Source organism: Aedes aegypti, chromosome 1 (genome assembly GCF_002204515.2).
Source record: "Aedes aegypti strain LVP_AGWG chromosome 1, AaegL5.0 Primary Assembly, whole genome shotgun sequence".
In the NCBI taxonomy this organism is placed as follows: Eukaryota; Metazoa; Arthropoda; class Insecta; order Diptera; family Culicidae; genus Aedes; species Aedes aegypti.
Window position 1 is genome coordinate 65,254,856 of NC_035107.1, and position 16,950 is coordinate 65,271,805.

At 39.5% G+C, this 16,950-nt stretch overlaps 1 protein-coding gene across 1 annotated transcript; it reads left to right on the forward strand.

Moving 5' to 3' along the window:
* Window positions 1-15,605: 15,605 nt before the first annotated feature.
* LOC110674232 (rho guanine nucleotide exchange factor 26-like) lies at window positions 15,606-16,950 on the forward strand. Its single transcript, XM_021838440.1, has 2 exons — window positions 15,606-15,852; window positions 15,943-16,950. Exon 2 carries the CDS (start codon window positions 16,483-16,485, stop codon window positions 16,894-16,896), a length of 414 nt encoding a protein of 137 aa, XP_021694132.1. The 5' UTR covers window positions 15,606-15,852; window positions 15,943-16,482; the 3' UTR covers window positions 16,897-16,950.

Below are 16,950 nucleotides of genomic sequence, written 5' to 3' on the forward strand. Positions count from 1 at the left end.
GTTGCTTAGGAAAGTTTGTTCAGTAAATTGACAGAAAGCATATAAGCCAATAAAAAATTTTCACGGAAATGGTCTATTGTTACAGCACATACATCTCTGGTTGTTAACTCAGAAATGAGTGTAGCGACGTCAGCGCTATTTACGAGCACGCATGCACGAGGCATGGCACGCGAATTTGCCATTTCATGTTTCTGAAAGTAGCAAAAACTGGGTCCACTAGGTTTCCTAGATAAAAGTTTACAAAAGTAAGGTTTTTGAACTAGCGCCACTTGAGCTGTACCATTTGCATGAGTCTACAAAGATTGATTGTTGCTGACATTTTATGCTGGAGATTGATCTAACTAAGATATCCTAGCCGTAGCCACTACCCAAACTAGGCAGGATTAAGCTTTTCGCAATCTCAGAACGAAAAAGACCAGCAGCGAACAAAAACCAGATCGGTATCTCTTAAAAGTCGCCAAAGGCGAAAAGCACATAATACACTGTGTAAAACGCATAATGCGAAACCATAGAGGTGAAAATTTAAACTAAATTACATTCAATGTATTAATAATCCCACCCTTATTTAGCCTCAAGCATGAGACTGAAGAAGGGCAGCCGATTATCTCGGAGAAACACAAGGTCACCTGCACCATTGCTCCAGGTAGCACAGAAAGGGCATAATACTGTAGAGGGCGCCCTGGAACTCCACAGGCTCCGTTTGCGGCTAGGTTTTATTTAGACCCCCCTAACCATGCATTCTTAGGCACGGTAAGCTTAAAGCCGTATGAATTAGGGGTCACCTGTGAGATGGACTTTTACCACCGGAACAGGCAGTCCGTAGTGTTAATTCTTAGCCAATTGAAACAACCGCTATCGACACTACGCGGCTATCTAGGCTGATCGGGAAAAGTAAGTTAACATTGATTATTAACTCCTGACGTGCCCAAACAGCCTCAGTTTGGAGTTTGAGAAAAAATATATATTAAAAAAAAAGTTTGTCCATATTTCTGTCGGATCCATAATATCCCGCAGAGAAATTTACCATTCTCTAAACCCGAGTGTGTAGCTTGTTGTTACCGAATGGATTTACGTTTACACGTTATTCAACAATGCTACGATGAAGAGAAGATCCATAGACAAACAGACGTAACAATTAGAACAAATTTCTTCAAAATACATGAGCATGTTGCACGAAAAGGTGTTTCGTGCAACGAGACCGGCAGATGGCGGTAATGTGAAACTTCAAACGCCAAGAAAAACGATGCGCGCGCCTCTGGTTGTGAGATTTGTAACATAGTGTATTTGAAATGATCGTTAAATAAGTGGTCGATGGAAATTTCTTCAGTGTTACGTCTGTTTGTCTGTGGAAAATCCTTCTCTATCTCCCAGTGGTGATAGTTTTCATCCTTGGCCATTCATTTGCTTAGAAACAAAGAGCTACACACTCGGCTACCAATGGCTTTTAGAGCGAGATCACAGGTTATGCGAAAATTGGGCGCTTCTGCTGTACGATGAAAAGTATTAGAGTGTTACGTCTGTTTGTCTGTAGTGCCAGTACCTGTCAACTTTGACAGGTACTGGCACCGTTGTTTTCAGATTTTCCGAAGGAGGGAAAAAGAGCGATTTTCTGATGTCGTCACGGTGCAATGGGCAATGGATTCCGAGATGTTTCACCTTAATTTCGTGAAGAAAATGTCTAGAAAGATTCGCGAATCAGGCGAAACTGACAAAATGTACACAATTTAAGAAAATATAGCGTTGAAATTGTAGCTCGATTGTCTATTCACTGCTCTTAAACTTTTCCCCTATCGATAATTCAACTATCCAAAAAACGCAAATTTGTAGAAGACGAAACTTCACCTCATGCCAAACCACACACTTTATTGATTACGCCTGTGTTTTTGTTTATCAAAGTGATGGGCGCATCTGAAATCGAAATCAAAACACGGCGAGAGTAAACGGCGACACTGCAAACAAAAAATAAACAAGGCGTACATGGCGGGCTTAACCCACCGTCGGTCGCCCTAGTGTACTGAGTACACGCACTTTGCGAAAAGTCGAAAAACACGTTGAAAATCCTTTCAAATTGATCCGGGTGTTGGTCCTATTCCAAGATCTACTCTTCTTCTTGCTTGTAGAGAAGAAATTTTTCGAAAAAATCAACGAAGTGTATTCGAAAACATCGTGTTTTTAACCTAAGTTTTTAGGCGTGTACTCAGTACACCAGTGCGACCGCTCGTGTAACTTTTTTTTTACCGTCACACGAGCGGTCGCATCGTGTACTGAGTACACGCGGAGCAAATTTGATACTAAATCCAAAGCTAGGAAAGATAGAATATGGATGTCTTCGGCAAATTTCTTCAGTTCAACGGTACCAATTGGTCAGTGGACAAAAACACTTTGGAAATATCCTCAACTTCCTGTGGCCATCGGATTGTGCCCCGGGGGAACCGATGTAGTGGACATTTCGCAATGCAACATCTCGAACACAAATATCTCAGGATCTAGATTTTGTAGCAAGATGGTATCTTCGGCAAAGTTGTTCAGTAGATCAAGAGCTAACATGTGATAGGCTGCTTGTTTCGAAATTCTGCCACCAGATGGTGCTAGTGAGCATTTAATTTTCAAACACCGATATCTCAAGATCCTGATTACCTAGAAAGATGATGTCTTCGAGAAAGTTGTTTAGTAGGTCAAGGACTAACATATGATAGGCTACCTAACAAGAAAAACTACCACAAAATGGCACTAGTGAGCATGCAATATTTTAATCACGAATATCTCAGGGTCCCGATTTTTTTTAGAAAAAATGTGTTTTCGGCAAAGTTGTTCAGTAGTTCAAGGGCTACCATGTGTGATCTTCTTGATTCGGAATACTTTCAATGGATGGCACTAGTGAGCCTGATATTTTTCGAACACAGATATCTCAGGATCCTGGTTACCTATAAAGTTGACGTCTTCGACAAAAGTGTTGAATAGGTCAAGGTCTAGCATGTAATATGCCACCCAACTTGAAATTCTACCAACAGATGTCGTATTTTGATCGCGAATATCTCAGGATAACGATATATTAGCAAGATGGTGTTTTCGGCAAAGATGTTTAGTAGATTAAGGACTTAACATGTGATGCGCCGTTTGATTCGGATTTCTTCCATAAAACAACACTTTTCGAACGCAGATATTTTTGGATCCTGATCGCTTAGAAAAATGATCCTGAGATATTTTCATTACTAAGAAATATTACCCCTTCGGCAAGTTTGTTGATAAGATGAAAGCCTAAATGCAAGGAACCTCAAGTTTTAAAATTCTTTCAACTGGTGGCGCTAGTGAGCATGCATATTTTAATTGCTAATATCTGAGGATCCCGATTACATCCAAATATAAACTTCTTGACTCAAAAGTTCAGTAACTCAAGTATAAACTTGTGATGGGCCACACTTGTTTGGGAATTCTTCCACTAGATGGTGCTACTGAGTATGCTATATTTTCAACCCAAATATCTAGGATCGTAATTGCTTAATCATGAAAATGACGTCTTCAACTAAGTTGTTTATTCTGTCCAAGACTGCAGCATGTTTAACATGTAATAAACCTTTTGATTCGAAAGCGGTGCTCTTCAGCATGAAAATCCCATCAGAATGTACTTCAGAATTTCAAGTACAGTCAAATTTCCAGTCGATACTCAAAAGATCATCGACTCATGGAACAGATGTTCTTTAGAAAGCTGATAAAAGAGAGCATAAAAGTAAGTATGACTTTTTGTTTTAAGTATGGTTTCACGAGTCGATATCGAACAATGGAACTTCGAATAATACAGGTTTGACTATATTTGAAAATATGACAATCAAAATCTTTGCCGCGATAACGTGTTAGCCCAATGCTAAAATGACTTTGTTTGGCCGATGGGCCAACAGGTGGCGGTAGTGTGTAAACGTCAAACACGAATGAAAACGACGCGAGCGATGCAGCCTGCAGTTGGTCGCATATATACGAATCGGTCGTTAAAAAAATGATCGATGGACACCGATGAGAGTGTGACGCCTTTTTGTCTATGCTGAGATCAAAGAACTGTCAATAGTGGTTACAATAAAGCAATAGGCCTTTTCACGAGACGTCTCAAATCAGCTGATTCGGAAGGTCTTTGACAGTTCTTCTATGCAAATGCCGGTGGTTCTAAAAGGTAAACAATAATACAAAATAACGATCAAATAATGATGAAGGCTGTAGTGAATGAGCTATTTTTCACTTTTATGCAGAATCTAAACTTTTCGCTTACGGACTACTCAATCCATCTCGCGCTAAATTCAACAATCCTATGCGCAGCTCACAAGCACTCTCAATATGATTCAATCAAATATACAGCTCATTCACTACATCCTTTCCCTTGTCTACTCTTTTAGTGTGGATCGTATATTATGCTCAAATTTCAATAATCTTTTTGTTTCCACCCATGACTTGTCGCATGGGAATTATGAAACTTCCATTTGTTTAAACCCGCATCGGGAATTACGAAAATCTCAATACTTTTCGTTTCCACCCATGACCTCTCGCATGGGAATTATGAAACTTCCATTTTTTCCACCCGCATCGGGAATTACAAAAATCTCAATACTTTTTGTTTCCACCCATGACCTCTCGCATGGGAATTATGAAACTTCCATTTTTTCCACCCGCATCGGGAATTACGAAAATTTCAATACTTTTTGTTTCCACCCATGACCTCTCGCATGGGAATTATGAAACTTCCATTGTTTCCACCCGCATCGGGAATTACGAAAATCTCAATACTTTTTGTTTCCACCCATGACCTCTCGCATGGGAATTATGAAACTTCCATTTTTTCCACCCGCATCGGGAATTACGAAAATTTCAATACTTTTCGTTTCCACCCATGACCTCTCGCATGGGAATTATGAAACTTCCATTTTTTCCACCCGCATCGGGAATTACGAAAATTTCAATACTTTTTATTTCCACCCATGACCTCACGCATGGGAATTATGAAACTTCCATTTGTTTCCACCCGCATCGGGAATTACGAAAATCTCAATACTTTTTGTTTCCATCCATGACCTCTCGCATGGGAATTATGAAACTTCCATTTGTTTCCACCCGTATCGGGAATTACGAAAATCTCAATACTTTTTGTTTCCACCCATGATTTTTCGCATGGGAATTATGAAACACATATACTTACTGATTAAAATATTTAATCACTCATCCTACCGACCGTGCCATGTAGTAAACGGAGCTATTTTTCACTTTTATGCAGAATCTAAACTTTTCGCTTACGGACTACTCAATCCATCTCGCGCTAAATTCAACAATCCTATGCGCAGCTCACAAGCACTCTCAATATGATTCAATCAAATATACAGCTCATTCACTACATCCTTTCCCTTGTCTACTCTTTTAGTGTGGATCGTATATTATGCTCAAATTTCAATAATCTTTTTGTTTCCACCCATGACTTGTCGCATGGGAATTATGAAACTTCCATTTGTTTAAACCCGCATCGGGAATTACGAAAATCTCAATACTTTTCGTTTCCACCCATGACCTCTCGCATGGGAATTATGAAACTTCCATTTGTTTCCACCCGCATCGGGAATTACGAAAATTTCAATACTTTTCGTTTCCACCCATGACCTCTCGCATGGGAATTATGAAACTTCCATTTTTTCCACCCGCATCGGGAATTACGAAAATCTCAATACTTTTTGTTTCCACCCATGACCTCTCGCATGGGAATTATGAAACTTCCATTTTTTCCACCCGCATCGGGAATTACGAAAATTTCAATACTTTTTGTTTCCACCCATGACCTCTCGCATGGGAATTATGAAACTTCCATTTTTTCCACCCGCATCGGGAATTACGAAAATTTCAATACTTTTTATTTCCACCCATGACCTCTCGCATGGGAATTATGAAACTTCCATTTGTTTCCACCCGCATCGGGAATTACGAAAATCTCAATACTTTTTGTTTCCACCCATGATTTTTCGCATGGGAATTATGAAACACATATACTTACTGATTAAAATATTTAATCACTCATCCTACCGACCGTGCCATGTAGTAAACGGAGCTATTTTTCACTTTTATGCAGAATCTAAACTTTTCGCTTACGGACTACTCAATCCATCTCGCGCTAAATTCAACAATCCTATGCGCAGCTCACAAGCACTCTCAATATGATTCAATCAAATATACAGCTCATTCACTACATCCTTTCCCTTGTCTACTCTTTTAGTGTGGATCGTATATTATGCTCAAATTTCAATAATCTTTTTGTTTCCACCCATGACTTGTCGCATGGGAATTATGAAACTTCCATTTGTTTAAACCCGCATCGAGAATTACGAAAATCTCAATACTTTTCGTTTCCACCCATGACCTCTCGCATGGGAATTATGAAACTTCCATTTGTTTCCACCCGCATCGGGAATTACGAAAATTTCAATACTTTTCGTTTCCACCCATGACCTCTCGCATGGGAATTATGAAACTTCCATTTTTTCCACCCGCATCGGAAATTACGAAAATCTCAATACTTTTTGTTTCCACCCATGACCTCTCGCATGGGAATTATGAAACTTCCATTTTTTCCACCCGCATCGGGAATTACGAAAATTTCAATACTTTTTGTTTCCACCCATGACCTCTCGCATGGGAATTATGAAACTTCCATTTTTTCCACCCGCATCGGGAATTACGAAAATTTCAATACTTTTTATTTCCACCCATGACCTCTCGCATGGGAATTATGAAACTTCCATTTGTTTCCACCCGCATCGGGAATTACGAAAATCTCAATACTTTTTGTTTCCACCCATGATTTTTCGCATGGGAATTATGAAACACATATACTTACTGATTAAAATATTTAATCACTCATCCTACCGACCGTGCCATGTAGTAAACGGAGCTATTTTTCACTTTTATGCAGAATCTAAACTTTTCGCTTACGGACTACTCAATCCATCTCGCGCTAAATTCAACAATCCTATGCGCAGCTCACAAGCACTCTCAATATGATTCAATCAAATATACAGCTCATTCACTACATCCTTTCCCTTGTCTACTCTTTTAGTGTGGATCGTATATTATGCTCAAATTTCAATAATCTTTTTGTTTCCACCCATGACTTGTCGCATGGGAATTATGAAACTTCCATTTGTTTAAACCCGCATCGAGAATTACGAAAATCTCAATACTTTTCGTTTCCACCCATGACCTCTCGCATGGGAATTATGAAACTTCCATTTGTTTCCACCCGCATCGGGAATTACGAAAATCTCAATACTTTTTGTTTCCATCCATGACCTCTCGCATGGGAATTATGAAACTTCCATTTGTTTCCACCCGTATCGGGAATTACGAAAATCTCAATACTTTTTGTTTCCACCCATGATTTTTCGCATGGGAATTATGAAACACATATACTTACTGATTAAAATATTTAATCACTCATCCTACCGACCGTGCCATGTAGTAAACGGAGCTATTTTTCACTTTTATGCAGAATCTAAACTTTTCGCTTACGGACTACTCAATCCATCTCGCGCTAAATTCAACAATCCTATGCGCAGCTCACAAGCACTCTCAATATGATTCAATCAAATATACAGCTCATTCACTACATCCTTTCCCTTGTCTACTCTTTTAGTGTGGATCGTATATTATGCTCAAATTTCAATAATCTTTTTGTTTCCACCCATGACTTGTCGCATGGGAATTATGAAACTTCCATTTGTTTAAACCCGCATCGGGAATTACGAAAATCTCAATACTTTTCGTTTCCACCCATGACCTCTCGCATGGGAATTATGAAACTTCCATTTGTTTCCACCCGCATCGGGAATTACGAAAATTTCAATACTTTTCGTTTCCACCCATGACCTCTCGCATGGGAATTATGAAACTTCCATTTTTTCCACCCGCATCGGGAATTACGAAAATCTCAATACTTTTTGTTTCCACCCATGACCTCTCGCATGGGAATTATGAAACTTCCATTTTTTCCACCCGCATCGGGAATTACGAAAATTTCAATACTTTTTATTTCCACCCATGACCTCTCGCATGGGAATTATGAAACTTCCATTTGTTTCCACCCGCATCGGGAATTACGAAAATCTCAATACTTTTTGTTTCCAGCCATGATTTTTCGCATGGGAATTATGAAACACATATACTTACTGATTAAAATATTTAATCACTCATCCTACCGACCGTGCCATGTAGTAAACGGAGCTATTTTTCACTTTTATGCAGAACCTAAACTTTTCGCTTACGGACTACTCCATCCATCTCGCGCTAAATTCAACAATCCTATGCGCAGCTCACAAGCACTCTCAATATGATTCAATCAAATATACAGCTCATTCACTACATCCTTTCCCTTGTCTACTCTTTTAGTGTGGATCGTATATTATGCTCAAATTTCAATAATCTTTTTGTTTCCACCCATGACTTGTCGCATGGGAATTATGAAACTTCCATTTGTTTAAACCCGCATCGAGAATTACGAAAATCTCAATACTTTTCGTTTCCACCCATGACCTCTCGCATGGGAAATATGAAACTTCCATTTGTTTCCACCCGCATCGGGAATTACGAAAATTTCAATACTTTTTGTTTCCACCCATGACCTCTCGCATGGGAATTATGAAACTTCCATTTTTTCCACCCGCATCGGGAATTACGAAAATCTCAATACTTTTTATTTCCACCCATGACCTCTCGCATGGGAATTATGAAACTTCCATTTTTCCACCCGCATCGGGAATTACGAAAATCTCAATACTTTTTATTTCCACCAATGACCGCTCGCATGGGAATTATGAAACTTCCATTTTTTCCACCCGCATCGGGAATTACGAAAATTTCAATACTTTTTATTTCCACCCATGACCTCACGCATGGGAATTATGAAACTTCCATTTGTTTCCACCCGCATCGGGAATTACGAAAATCTCAATACTTTTTGTTTCCATCCATGACCTCTCGCATGGGAATTATGAAACTTCCATTTGTTTCCACCCGTATCGGGAATTACGAAAATCTCAATACTTTTTGTTTCCACCCATGATTTTTCGCATGGGAATTATGAAACACATATACTTACTGATTAAAATATTTAATCACTCATCCTACCGACCGTGCCATGTAGTAAACGGAGCTATTTTTCACTTTTATGCAGAATCTAAACTTTTCGCTTACGGACTACTCAATCCATCTCGCGCTAAATTCAACAATCCTATGCGCAGCTCACAAGCACTCTCAATATGATTCAATCAAATATACAGCTCATTCACTACATCCTTTCCCTTGTCTACTCTTTTAGTGTGGATCGTATATTATGCTCAAATTTCAATAATCTTTTTGTTTCCACCCATGACTTGTCGCATGGGAATTATGAAACTTCCATTTGTTTAAACCCGCATCGAGAATTACGAAAATCTCAATACTTTTCGTTTCCACCCATGACCTCTCGCATGGGAATTATGAAACTTCCATTTGTTTCCACCCGCATCGGGAATTACGAAAATTTCAATACTTTTCGTTTCCACCCATGACCTCTCGCATGGGAATTATGAAACTTCCATTTTTTCCACCCGCATCGGAAATTACGAAAATCTCAATACTTTTTGTTTCCACCCATGACCTCTCGCATGGGAATTATGAAACTTCCATTTTTTCCACCCGCATCGGGAATTACGAAAATTTCAATACTTTTTGTTTCCACCCATGACCTCTCGCATGGGAATTATGAAACTTCCATTTTTTCCACCCGCATCGGGAATTACGAAAATTTCAATACTTTTTATTTCCACCCATGACCTCTCGCATGGGAATTATGAAACTTCCATTTGTTTCCACCCGCATCGGGAATTACGAAAATCTCAATACTTTTTGTTTCCACCCATGATTTTTCGCATGGGAATTATGAAACACATATACTTACTGATTAAAATATTTAATCACTCATCCTACCGACCGTGCCATGTAGTAAACGGAGCTATTTTTCACTTTTATGCAGAATCTAAACTTTTCGCTTACGGACTACTCAATCCATCTCGCGCTAAATTCAACAATCCTATGCGCAGCTCACAAGCACTCTCAATATGATTCAATCAAATATACAGCTCATTCACTACATCCTTTCCCTTGTCTACTCTTTTAGTGTGGATCGTATATTATGCTCAAATTTCAATAATCTTTTCGTTTCCACCCATGACCTCTCGCATGGGAATTATGAAACTTCCATTTGTTTCCACCCGCATCGGGAATTACGAAAATTTCAATACTTTTCGTTTCCACCCATGACCTCTCGCATGGGAATTATGAAACTTCCATTTTTTCCACCCGCATCGGGAATTACGAAAATTTCAATACTTTTTATTTCCACCCATGACCTCACGCATGGGAATTATGAAACTTCCATTTGTTTCCACCCGCATCGGGAATTACGAAAATCTCAATACTTTTTGTTTCCATCCATGACCTCTCGCATGGGAATTATGAAACTTCCATTTGTTTCCACCCGTATCGGGAATTACGAAAATCTCAATACTTTTTGTTTCCACCCATGATTTTTCGCATGGGAATTATGAAACACATATACTTACTGATTAAAATATTTAATCACTCATCCTACCGACCGTGCCATGTAGTAAACGGAGCTATTTTTCACTTTTATGCAGAATCTAAACTTTTCGCTTACGGACTACTCAATCCATCTCGCGCTAAATTCAACAATCCTATGCGCAGCTCACAAGCACTCTCAATATGATTCAATCAAATATACAGCTCATTCACTACATCCTTTCCCTTGTCTACTCTTTTAGTGTGGATCGTATATTATGCTCAAATTTCAATAATCTTTTTGTTTCCACCCATGACTTGTCGCATGGGAATTATGAAACTTCCATTTGTTTAAACCCGCATCGAGAATTACGAAAATCTCAATACTTTTCGTTTCCACCCATGACCTCTCGCATGGGAATTATGAAACTTCCATTTGTTTCCACCCGCATCGGGAATTACGAAAATTTCAATACTTTTCGTTTCCACCCATGACCTCTCGCATGGGAATTATGAAACTTCCATTTTTTCCACCCGCATCGGAAATTACGAAAATCTCAATACTTTTTGTTTCCACCCATGACCTCTCGCATGGGAATTATGAAACTTCCATTTTTTCCACCCGCATCGGGAATTACGAAAATTTCAATACTTTTTGTTTCCACCCATGACCTCTCGCATGGGAATTATGAAACTTCCATTTTTTCCACCCGCATCGGGAATTACGAAAATTTCAATACTTTTTATTTCCACCCATGACCTCTCGCATGGGAATTATGAAACTTCCATTTGTTTCCACCCGCATCGGGAATTACGAAAATCTCAATACTTTTTGTTTCCACCCATGATTTTTCGCATGGGAATTATGAAACACATATACTTACTGATTAAAATATTTAATCACTCATCCTACCGACCGTGCCATGTAGTAAACGGAGCTATTTTTCACTTTTATGCAGAATCTAAACTTTTCGCTTACGGACTACTCAATCCATCTCGCGCTAAATTCAACAATCCTATGCGCAGCTCACAAGCACTCTCAATATGATTCAATCAAATATACAGCTCATTCACTACATCCTTTCCCTTGTCTACTCTTTTAGTGTGGATCGTATATTATGCTCAAATTTCAATAATCTTTTTGTTTCCACCCATGACTTGTCGCATGGGAATTATGAAACTTCCATTTGTTTAAACCCGCATCGAGAATTACGAAAATCTCAATACTTTTCGTTTCCACCCATGACCTCTCGCATGGGAATTATGAAACTTCCATTTGTTTCCACCCGCATCGGGAATTACGAAAATCTCAATACTTTTTGTTTCCATCCATGACCTCTCGCATGGGAATTATGAAACTTCCATTTGTTTCCACCCGTATCGGGAATTACGAAAATCTCAATACTTTTTGTTTCCACCCATGATTTTTCGCATGGGAATTATGAAACACATATACTTACTGATTAAAATATTTAATCACTCATCCTACCGACCGTGCCATGTAGTAAACGGAGCTATTTTTCACTTTTATGCAGAATCTAAACTTTTCGCTTACGGACTACTCAATCCATCTCGCGCTAAATTCAACAATCCTATGCGCAGCTCACAAGCACTCTCAATATGATTCAATCAAATATACAGCTCATTCACTACATCCTTTCCCTTGTCTACTCTTTTAGTGTGGATCGTATATTATGCTCAAATTTCAATAATCTTTTTGTTTCCACCCATGACTTGTCGCATGGGAATTATGAAACTTCCATTTGTTTAAACCCGCATCGGGAATTACGAAAATCTCAATACTTTTCGTTTCCACCCATGACCTCTCGCATGGGAATTATGAAACTTCCATTTGTTTCCACCCGCATCGGGAATTACGAAAATTTCAATACTTTTCGTTTCCACCCATGACCTCTCGCATGGGAATTATGAAACTTCCATTTTTTCCACCCGCATCGGGAATTACGAAAATCTCAATACTTTTTGTTTCCACCCATGACCTCTCGCATGGGAATTATGAAACTTCCATTTTTTCCACCCGCATCGGGAATTACGAAAATTTCAATACTTTTTGTTTCCACCCATGACCTCTCGCATGGGAATTATGAAACTTCCATTTTTTCCACCCGCATCGGGAATTACGAAAATCTCAATACTTTTTATTTCCACCCATGACCTCTCGCATGGGAATTATGAAACTTCCATTTGTTTCCACCCGCATCGGGAATTACGAAAATCTCAATACTTTTTGTTTCCACCCATGATTTTTCGCATGGGAATTATGAAACACATATACTTACTGATTAAAATATTTAATCACTCATCCTACCGACCGTGCCATGTAGTAAACGGAGCTATTTTTCACTTTTATGCAGAATCTAAACTTTTCGCTTACGGACTACTCAATCCATCTCGCGCTAAATTCAACAATCCTATGCGCAGCTCACAAGCACTCTCAATATGATTCAATCAAATATACAGCTCATTCACTACATCCTTTCCCTTGTCTACTCTTTTAGTGTGGATCGTATATTATGCTCAAATTTCAATAATCTTTTTGTTTCCACCCATGACTTGTCGCATGGGAATTATGAAACTTCCATTTGTTTAAACCCGCATCGAGAATTACGAAAATCTCAATACTTTTCGTTTCCACCCATGACCTCTCGCATGGGAAATATGAAACTTCCATTTGTTTCCACCCGCATCGGGAATTACGAAAATTTCAATACTTTTTGTTTCCACCCATGACCTCTCGCATGGGAATTATGAAACTTCCATTTTTTCCACCCGCATCGGGAATTACGAAAATCTCAATACTTTTTATTTCCACCCATGACCTCACGCATGGGAATTATGAAACTTCCATTTGTTTCCACCCGCATCGGGAATTACGAAAATCTCAATACTTTTTGTTTCCATCCATGACCTCTCGCATGGGAATTATGAAACTTCCATTTGTTTCCACCCATTATCGGGAATTACGAAAATCTCAATACTTTTTGTTTCCACCCATGATTTTTCGCATGGGAATTATGAAACACATATACTTACTGATTAAAATATTTAATCACTCATCCTACCGACCGTGCCATGTAGTAAACGGAGCTATTTTTCACTTTTATGCAGAATCTAAACTTTTCGCTTACGGACTACTCAATCCATCTCGCGCTAAATTCAACAATCCTATGCGCAGCTCACAAGCACTCTCAATATGATTCAATCAAATATACAGCTCATTCACTACATCATAATTCCCGATGCGGGTGGAAAAAATGGAAGTTTCATAATTCCCATGCGAGAGGTCATGGGTGGAAACGAAAAGTATTGAGATTTTCGTAATTCCCGATGCGGGTTTAAACAAATGGAAGTTTCATAATTCCCATGCGACAAGTCATGGGTGGAAACAAAAAGATTATTGAAATTTGAGCATAATATACGATCCACACTAAAAGAGTAGACAAGGGAAAGGATGTAGTGAATGAGCTGTATATTTGATTGAATCATATTGAGAGTGCTTGTGAGCTGCGCATAGGATTGTCGAATTTAGCGCGAGATGGATTGAGTAGGCCGTAAGCGAAAAGTTTAGATTCTGCATAAAAGTGAAAAATAGCTCCGTTTACTACAAAGGCGTAATCGGTTCTCTAGATAACATCTAGATAACATCTATTCAACTGAATTTTCTGATTAAAATGTCAATGGCATACTGCAGTAGCACGTAGTATTTTTCTGCTTTCAAAGAGTATATTTCAAGTACAATGATTGGTTTAAATAATGCGAATAATAGCCTTGCAACTGGTGCTAGACTTAGTACACGCGGCTTTTCAATTCTACTTCCATTTGACAGTCGCTCTTCACCCTTGGTAATCACCGGTCCTCCACCGATAGAAACGAATGCAACATGGACCTGTCCCATGAAAAGGCCTATCTAATATCTAATGAGCCTATGCATGCTATAAAACGTTTGACTTTTACTGTGCGCGCTGTTTTCAAGTTGCCCGTGAGAGAGAGCGAGACAGCACCAACACACGGCGCACAGTAAAAGTCAAAAGAACAAAAGAATTTATGGCACGTGCAGAGGCTCATGGGTGGGAGAAAGCTGTTAAACAAAAACGAAGATGGATGTGAGTTAGTGCAAAGTGATATGAGAAACTCTCATGGCGACTCACGGGATGGCACGCACACTACAACATTGTTCGAATCACCTCGAAAGTGATAGTCATTGCCTGTGTTGTTTACAAATCAATTCAAAGTGCTCTTTGTACTAGTATAACCATATTATGATTATACTAGCTCAAAAAGCACTTTGAATTTATTTGTAAACAACCAGGGAGTGAAATTATCGGTTACGGTGATAATCATAAGCCTATCGCTCAAGCTGATTTTCCTGAGGAAAAAGACATGCCATAATATCAAACCCGACCAGTACTGCGAGAATGTACTCTCACGAGATGTGCAGCAACAAATTTAGATTATCATCAGCAACGAGAAGTTTGCGTCCTACTTTTCAACTAAATATAAAAATAATATTGTTCAATTTGAACCTAGAATTTAAAGTAGAATAAACCCTATATGTTTAATTTTATTTTGTGCTTATCTATTAATTTACTGGTAACGAAATGTTTAAACATTTGACAAAACGTGTATTGATGAACCCAAATGATCAGTATCATAAGATGTTCAGAAAATTAAATGCCTACTCTTCGTTTATTTATTGGATGACATCAACAGACAAAACTGGTCCCAATGATGTATAACTTATGAATACCTTATTCTAGTTTAACAAATATAAAGCAGTTGCTAACAAAATCACAATCAACGATGAAAATACAACAACATAAAACAACATTATTCGTCAAGAAATGAAAGAAACACGGTTTTAAACTTTCTCCGGATCGTTTGACGGGAAAGGTGAAAGTCGAAAACAGATGCGACCCTGTTAAACACTCGTTTGATGCCAATGTAGGCGCTCTGTTGTCCAAAGTTTGTTCTCCGGAAAGGAAGTCAAAGCATCGTATTGTTTCGTAATACCATCAATCAATATGAAACTCTCGATTTTTTCGGGCGAACGGTTTGTAGAATGTGAACGACCCACGGTACCCACGCTCATTTGACGTTTTCCACAGTTCCATAATTTTTGTTTGTCCCTTTTTATTCGATCGGTTTTGTTTTTGTTGTTTGCATCAACAGTTTGTTGTTGTTGCAAATTTTGCATCCAATTCGCAGCGATCCGAAAGTGATTTTATTACAAACTCGGTCACCGAAGTTCCCCAGTAAGTAAGTATTGTGATAACTTGAATTGAGTACGTTCACTCTCTGTAGGTGCATACAATAATCTGAATTTATTATTTCCAAATCTAATCAAAGCCTACCACACAACGATAGCACAAATATCTTCAACAAATTCATCCGGCCTTCCGGGACATCAAGGTGTTAACGTCTTCCGAGCGCAAGACGCTCTTCGCCAACATTGTCCCCGTGCACGAGTGCTCCGATTTAGAAAACTGTTAGCAGGACAACATCATGCTCCTGGGCCTCCGTCGCAGTATGTACAAGCACGCCGAGAAACACTTCCACGTGTACGTTAACTACTGCGAGCACCAAGCGAAGATCGATCGCACCCTAAAGAACGTCAAGGTGAACAAAACCGAGTTCACCAAAACGCAGCTGGAGTTGGAATCAGACCCGATTTGCAGTGGCCTCAGTCTGTCATCCTTCCTGATGCTTCCGATGCAGCAGATAACACGGATACGCCTCCTGCTGGACGCCGTTCTTCAACGACTCAAATCGGACGAAGACGAGTTCATCAGCTGGGAAAAGACCTTCGTAGCGAACAGATGTACGAGATGGAGATGATTTCGCGGCAGATTGAATTCCCGTCGCGGAATCGGTCCACCAGGCAGCGTGATGTGTAAGCTGGAGAGAAAGGGCGAACTGGTGTACTTGCTGTGGCGCGGTGACGACGCCAAACTCACCTTCGGCAAGAAGTTCGGCATCTACGCGTTTCTGTTCACCGATTTGATCGTGCTGACCAAGGGCGACGAAACCTACCTAGTCACGGACTACTGTCCACGTGCCCTGCTGACGGTCAACTCCGGGGATATTGTGCCTCAGCTGCCGACCAAGAAGATGCAAGCCATCGGAAAGCACCTGATTATAATGACGCTGATGGAGAACCACGAGGGAAAAACTATCGAAATGATCATCAACTGTCCATCGGAAACGGAACGCGAGCGTTGGCTCAAGATGACGGAACCCTTGTCCTCGGAAATCCCGACGAGAAGATCTACGAGCAGTGGGACTGAGAATTTACTGGAATGACTAGAATTCTTAAGCGTTCCCTCGAGAAATCTGTGAAGAAATCCTTGAAGAGCA